This window comes from Cannabis sativa, chromosome X (genome assembly GCF_029168945.1).
Source record: "Cannabis sativa cultivar Pink pepper isolate KNU-18-1 chromosome X, ASM2916894v1, whole genome shotgun sequence".
NCBI lineage: Eukaryota > Viridiplantae > Streptophyta > Magnoliopsida > Rosales > Cannabaceae > Cannabis > Cannabis sativa.
This window is the reverse complement of record NC_083610.1, coordinates 19032793-19039413: the sequence shown is the minus strand read 5'-3', so window position 1 is coordinate 19039413 and position 6621 is coordinate 19032793. Positions and strand designations below refer to the sequence as shown.

At 33.0% G+C, this 6621-nt stretch overlaps 2 protein-coding genes across 2 annotated transcripts; both read right to left on the bottom strand.

Annotated features, from left to right (window-relative positions):
• Positions 1-797: 797 nt before the first annotated feature.
• Positions 798-1768, bottom strand: LOC115703134 (uncharacterized). Its single transcript, XM_030630634.2, has 3 exons — positions 1428-1768; positions 1282-1328; positions 798-1086 (listed from the first exon to the last, which is right to left on the bottom strand). The coding sequence occupies exons 1-3, from the start codon at positions 1645-1647 to the stop codon at positions 955-957; spliced, it is 399 nt and encodes a 132-aa protein (XP_030486494.2). The 5' UTR covers positions 1648-1768; the 3' UTR covers positions 798-954.
• A 1540-nt stretch (positions 1769-3308) lies between these two features.
• Positions 3309-6378, bottom strand: LOC115703133 (magnesium transporter MRS2-3). The gene is made up of 6 exons (XM_030630633.2): positions 5855-6378; positions 5043-5282; positions 4807-4935; positions 4472-4626; positions 4146-4380; positions 3309-3830 (listed from the first exon to the last, which is right to left on the bottom strand). The coding sequence occupies exons 1-6, from the start codon at positions 6287-6289 to the stop codon at positions 3543-3545; spliced, it is 1482 nt and encodes a 493-aa protein (XP_030486493.1). The 5' UTR covers positions 6290-6378; the 3' UTR covers positions 3309-3542.
• Between the last annotated feature and the right edge of the window lie 243 nt (positions 6379-6621).

The following is a 6621-nucleotide window of genomic DNA, read 5'->3' as shown; positions in this document are numbered from 1 at the left end:
AGTATTTTTGTAAAAAAATAGTAAAAGTTAGTATACCATGTAAATTTCCCTTAAAAATCGAAGGAATATGACTGGAGGCTGTGAGTGAACATGGAATCATCGATCCACGTGAACAAGAAAAAGGCCCTATTGACGCCATCGATTTGAGCAATTAAATTAAATTAAATTAAATGGGTTCAAGCGAGAAATTCAGGCTCAAAGCCGTTAAGCATATCAAGTCAATAAAGCTAATTGATTACGATTATTTCCCTTCAAATTCACATGGTATTAATAAAATAAAATAATAAAAAAAAAGTAAGGAAAGGGGTCTATATATGTATCTAAAATTCTCACTAATTCCCTAATGATCTGATTAACTTTAAGTATAGAATATTTTTTTGCAAGAAATCCTCAGAATACTTGCAAGATTCTATACATTGGAAAACGATCGAAGTAAGAAAGACACGATGGCTTTGTGGAGAGAGAGTTGCAGCTCTTCAATTTTTAGCAACTCAATAGTGAGCAATTTTTTGGCATCAACACTTTGGTATCTCAATTAGTTGAGTTATGATCATTACCAATATCAAAAAAACCATGTAGAGTAGAGTAGCCTATACAAAGCACTCTCTCTTGTATTTACTAGCTTAGCTCATTACTTGAAATCATTTTCAATATACTTTGTGTTTCAATAACTATTATTATGTAACCATCTTTCTTTCTTTCTTTCTTTTTTTAATTTTATTTATATAGAATTAAGATGTAGTACTGTCTTACTGAAATATGTGATGAAATTATAGCCAAAGAAGAAAGATATAAAGTTTTCCAAATTAAGACCCTTCTATTTTAGCAGGCTATATATATTTCAGCTCTTTCAGATAAAAAATAATCAAGAAGTTGTATTAACAAATTAAGCATACCCAAAAAAGAAAAAAAGAGGTAATATTTGTTCTCGTTGGAGCTGTGGAGTTGTGGTTTTCACTTATTTTTTTGAAGCCATTCAAGAATTCCCTTCTCAGCTTCTGAAATTTCCCCATCTTTCCCTCTCATAGTTCCTTCAACTAACTCAAAGTAATCTTTGTAATTGCGTTTGTAATAACTATCCATTCTCTGAAAACAAAAAACAAAAAACCAAAATAAAATTATAATATACATAATTTGTTCATTACTTTTTGTTTTTGGCCATAACATAATTTGGAGTAACAATGAATTTGGCCATTCATATGGAATTCGAAAACCCACCCTGCATTATTAACAAGAGTACTAGCTAGTAGGAGGTTGGGGGTGTTAAGGCAAGAATTTCACCTCCTTGTCATTTTTGGCTTTGTTTTCCTCACTCTTCTTTAAATACTCTGTATACATATAAATATTTAAAATTAGCAAATATTAAGTGATTGGGAACTAAAAATGAGTAAAGAAAATATATATATATATATTATTAGATTAGTTACTTTGAAGAAGTTGAGTTTTGGAGTCTGTGACTTGAAGAGCAGCAACAACAGTGGATAAGAGAAGACCTCTTCTTCCATGAATGATGTGGTGATGAGTAGGAGTAGTGGTGGTTTGTGAATTGTTGGTGTTATTTCTATGAACTGCTTGAATATTTGAAGAAGCGTATTTGTTCATGGTGACAGTGAATGCCATCAATATGCTTTGGCCTATGGAACTCATAACTGCAGCCACTCGTTTCTGTCTCACTCTCAGCTTCAAGATTGAACAACTTATTTCACTGCCACTGATGATGATATTATCATGTTGCCAAAGTGGATATGGTTTTTCCTTTTATCATTTCTTCAGCTAAATTACCAAATACCCCTTTTCAAAACTTCATTTTAACCACAACTTATATTTTGGAAATTTCAAAAATACTTTATTGCTCTTTGATTTATATTTTATACTCAGTTTTATAGGTTATATCTCCATTATATATGTTATAGGGATTCTAATTTTCATAAGTTATGAAGTTATTTTTTGGTACTTTGATTATAAAAGAGAGTATTTATTAATTAAAATTATTTTGCAGTTATATTTGGTTAATGTGTATTAAAAAAGAGTAGTTCTCAACTAATCCCAATTTGATCTATTCAAAAATATTTTAATTAAATTAGGTGTATTAATCTAATCTAATCCGCATTATTTTACTCATAGTGCATTCGATATTTTGGATCTAATCCAATCTGTAAAAGTACATTTAATCGTTTATTTTAGATTAGTTATCTTTTTAATACTGAATTGTTTAATATTTATTAAAAAAAAATCATATAACTAACAACAAAAGAAAACAAATTATTGTTATTTTATGTCTCTATAAAAAAATAATTTAAAACAATAAAATAAAAGATAACAAATTCAAAGAAAGAAGAAAAAAAAATGTATTTTATTTAATTATTATTATTTTATGTATAAAGAAATGTTTAATGTTGTTTAAGATTATATTTTCCATATACATAAGAATTAAATATACATTTGATCTATTAATTTTTAAAATATTTGAATCATGTGTATTAGATTTTTAAATTATTATTTTTTACATTCAAATATATATAAATATGTGTGATTTGATTTGCTTTTATATGTAAATCAATATCTAATTTACACTTTCCAAATTAAATTGCATCGTGTAAAATAGAGTGAGTATTTTATAAACACTTTCAAATTAAACACTAGAATAAGCATTCCTACTGGACACCAGTGGTACTCCACAATTAGTTAACAATATTCTCTAAAAATTATTTTCTTAAATTATATGAAACTCGAGACATAATTATACCAATAGCGGTAGGGCTGAGCATGAAATCCAGACAACTGAACCATTCAAACTGACCTGCCGAACACTGCTGGAACCAAAACCGGTGGAACCAAAAGCTAAAAAAACCGCTAACGATTACAATGGCCATTGAATGATCAATTTTTTTGGTAATAAATCGATCAAAAAAAAACTAAAATCGATCATTATACATACATTAATTTATTATTTTATTAATATTAAAGTTAAAAGAATAAGACAATTAATTTTTGAACAATTTATTTATATAGTTGTAGAATGTAAACTAATGTGCTTATAGAATAAATTGAATCATATTTTAAAGAAAAAAAAAATCAGTTTGGCCGATTTAAACCGACTAAACCGAAATTCAAAACGATCGATTTTAATATAAGTTCTAAATTGGTCGGTCAATTTTCGAATTACAGCAATTCAGACTCAAAACCGAATTCTAAATTTTTATCTAAAAAAACCGACCAAATTAGCCGATACTCAACCCTAATAGTAGCCACAACCACTAAGGGTAGAGCTATATGGTAGCCAAGGGTGGCCTTGGCCCCACCCAAGATTTAGGAAAAAGAAAAACCACATAATATTATTTATAATGTAGTCCTTACTTTTATAGAAGTTATATATGTTTGGCCCTCTCAACTTTTTTTTACATTTTGGCCCCCCTTGAAATTTTATTTTTCCCCTCCACCCTGGCCACAAAACTCAGGAACATATAATGTCAAGCGTATATTTGGTCTCTACAAAACCTGTAGAACCATTATATGACCAACTTCTATTGCTTGCCCTTCACTCACTCCAGCAATCGTTTATGCTTACACCAAGCAATAGCAAGAACATATAAGAATATACATCCAGTAGTACCGCCACCAATGGTCCACAAGAACTCCGGCATACCTGCTTTTTTATCGTCAAACAGCTCGATAGTGATATTCATACCAAAGACCCCAGCCACAACAACAAAGGCACTCACCACCAGGGTTGCAGTTGTTAACATCACTCCCATTTGTAGAAGGTGGTTCTGTTTGTCATCCAGCATAATGTTGATATAATCCTCTGTGTCATCTACGTATTCTCTCAGCTTCAAAAGGACAAACCGAATTCAAAATCAATGCAATGGTTGGGTGAGTGTGTCAGTAGAGGACTGAATCTATTTTTCAATACAAAAGTACAACAAACAATTTTTCTAGCACATAATGTAGCAAGAATGAATTTCACTTTAAATATTAGGAGAAAGGCTAAAAGTGTCGTCACTATTGGTAGAATTAAATATCAAACTCCATGAATTAAATATCGCTAACCATTCGCAAAATGCTACCTCATGATGGTGCTAGCTAGGTACCACTAATGCCTAATAGCAATTATCAGATATTAGATGTCAAGTGGAGTTGCATACCGTGGATAGTTTGTTTAATGTACCATCAATTTGAACAAAGTATGCTTCTAAAAGCATTTCCAGCTCCTCTACATCAAGGTTCTTGCTTATAGCACTTCGAGTAGTACTAGTATGAGTTCCGTGGCTGTCCCTATGTGCTCCAAACAATTGATCCTGGGCATTATCAGTGTTTTCAAGGTCGCCTTCATAAGTTCTGAAACTCGCCCCAGCTTCCAATGCAATTTCATTTGGAATCCTGTAAATGTAGCGGGACATTGTGGGAGGGCATCAGAGTGAGCTCAAGCGAAGACAAGCTTACAACAGAATTATAGTTAGATGTTACAAGCCTGTCATCCATGTCTGATCGACGAAGATCATCATCTCTCTCATTTATTGAAGCAGTAGAGGAATTCTCAAGCTGTTGCTCAATTAACTTTTCAGTTAGATACATCTCAGCCATATCTTCATCATCGTCTAGCAAGTGCTCCAGCTCATCTCTCACCTAAATATCAACATGTACGCACCCATGAACATATCATGTGAAAAATGATGCATGACCAGAAACTTTAGTAGCTATAAAAGTAAAAAGCATGAAACAACTGGAGTCTATCAAGTTATACCAATGTCTTAAAGATCAGACTAATTGGCAAAAGAAAGAGTTTCAAATTTCAAATCATCCAACCTTCTGAACACGTCCTGTTATTGCAACTAAACGACTCTTAATTTGACGGACTCGTTCCAAGTTGAGAGTACTAATCTTCGAAGTTAGCTTATCTAAGGCAGGATGAGCCTCTAGCTCCAGTGTCCTTGCCTGGTAGAATTCAGAAAGAAAAGAAACAATAAAGATCGGAAAAAGCATTGTAAGTGACTTAAACAAATCACATGGTAGTTTATAAACCAGAGTCAGGTCAAACTTACTTCACTCTCTAAGCAACTACAGGCTGCCTCAAGGCATGCCTCCAGTGCCACAAACTCGAAAGGTAAAATCTTCAGTCCATCTTGATTTTGAAGACCATCTTTCCTTTCTCCTTCACCTTCACCATCCTGATCCTGAAACTTAGGAAACCCTCCACCAGAATTTTGAGGACTATGATCTCTTGATTGTGGGTCTTCCATATCATACAGATTTGTCCAGTTTGAATCATCACCATTTCCTTCCTATATTATCAAGAGAGATTAACAGTTTGACAGTTTACTAAGAAACCTAAAGAAGAAAAGCAAGAACCTCAAAAATGTGTTAGACTATAGTAAAACCAGATCATTAAATTCAAACATAACGATATGGATATGATCTAAACTACATGGTGAATTAAGGACATGAACAACTGAGTCCAATTTCAAGGCATTGATTTTATAAATAAACAAATATATGGGAGAAAAGGCATAAGCTAATTTTGGTCAATCCACATACGTCTCAAATACAGTTCAATAATCACAATTGCATATAGTTCCATTATAATTATAAATTCAAAATACTCCAAATACACACAATTCAGATACTTTTAGGGAACAAAAAAATACTTAGATGAAATTTCATAATTCGAACCAAAATTATAGAAAAAAAAAAGAGCAAAAACAACATGAACTGTTATCAATAGCACCAAAATCTATAAAAAATTTAGCAAATTAATAAATCTTTAATCAAAGTAAGAAAAACCCAAAATTCAGGTTATACGAAAGAAAAAAAAACAGAGGATAAATTTAAAAAGAAAGAGAAGGAAAAAAAAAACCTGGGCTTTGGTAGCTTGGTAGTGACGCGTGAGTCGTCGTTGAAGCTCTTCAACAAAAGGCGTTACAGATGGGTCCCTAGAGTTGAGCAAAAGAACTTCCTGCGCTGTGATTATAGCCTTGATGTGCTCCAAGTTTATCACTATAGCTCTCTCTCGTCCCAGTACAGTCGAAGGGTATGAAAGCAACGGATCAAGAATCCGAAGATCACGGGCAGGAAGGCCCGTCCGGCGCATGATGGCGTGCTTTCCGGCCTCCACCACCTGGGCTTGCCCCGTTGAGTCCACCAGGAGCCATGGCCGAACTCCGGTTCCTTTCTTACGGAGACCACCGCCCACCGCCAAGCCCAAAGCACCGGAAATGGGCCGGTTTAGGTCGGGATCGTCTTCTGGTGGGCCGAGGCCCGATTTGGGCGGCTGAGGAAGATGACCCCTCATCACGTTCGATGGCTGGCCACCTGTTTCTGCTTCACTTGTTTTATTCCCTCTCTCACTTGCTAAATAATAATATTGTTATTCTATTTTGAAAAATATTTTTAAACCATTTTTTATTTTTTTTTAAAAAAAAATAATGAAAACTGATATTTCAAACTAATAATAATAACAATAAAGAAAATTACTTTATAATTTATATACCCTTTTTTAATTTAAAGTTTGGGTTGCTCCGGTAGTTTGTTTAAAAGTTTCTGTGGGTTGTTATGTGAATTTTAGTTGCGATTTAAGTTGTTTCGTTAGTTGCTATGAGAATTTTTATGTGGAATTCTGTAAAA

What these genes read in the sequence shown, in the direction of transcription:
- LOC115703133 (XM_030630633.2), bottom strand. Translation starts at nt 6,289, where the DNA reads ATGAGGGGTCATCTTCCTCAGCCGCCCAAATCGGGCCTCGGCCCACCA. An exon ending in GTAGTTGCTTAGAGAGTGAA is followed by an intron (nt 4,936 to 5,042) that starts GTAAGTTTGACC and finishes GAATTCTACCAG; the next exon opens with GCAAGGACACTGGAGCTAGA. An exon ending in CGATCAGACATGGATGACAG is followed by an intron (nt 4,381 to 4,471) that starts GCTTGTAACATC and finishes CTACATTTACAG; the next exon opens with GATTCCAAATGAAATTGCAT.
- LOC115703134 (XM_030630634.2), bottom strand. Translation starts at nt 1,647, where the DNA reads ATGAGTTCCATAGGCCAAAGCATATTGATGGCATTCACTGTCACCATG. An exon ending in CAAAACTCAACTTCTTCAAA is followed by an intron (nt 1,329 to 1,427) that starts GTAACTAATCTA and finishes ATATGTATACAG; the next exon opens with AGTATTTAAAGAAGAGTGAG. An exon ending in AAGCCAAAAATGACAAGGAG is followed by an intron (nt 1,087 to 1,281) that starts GTGAAATTCTTG and finishes TTTTGTTTTCAG; the next exon opens with AGAATGGATAGTTATTACAA.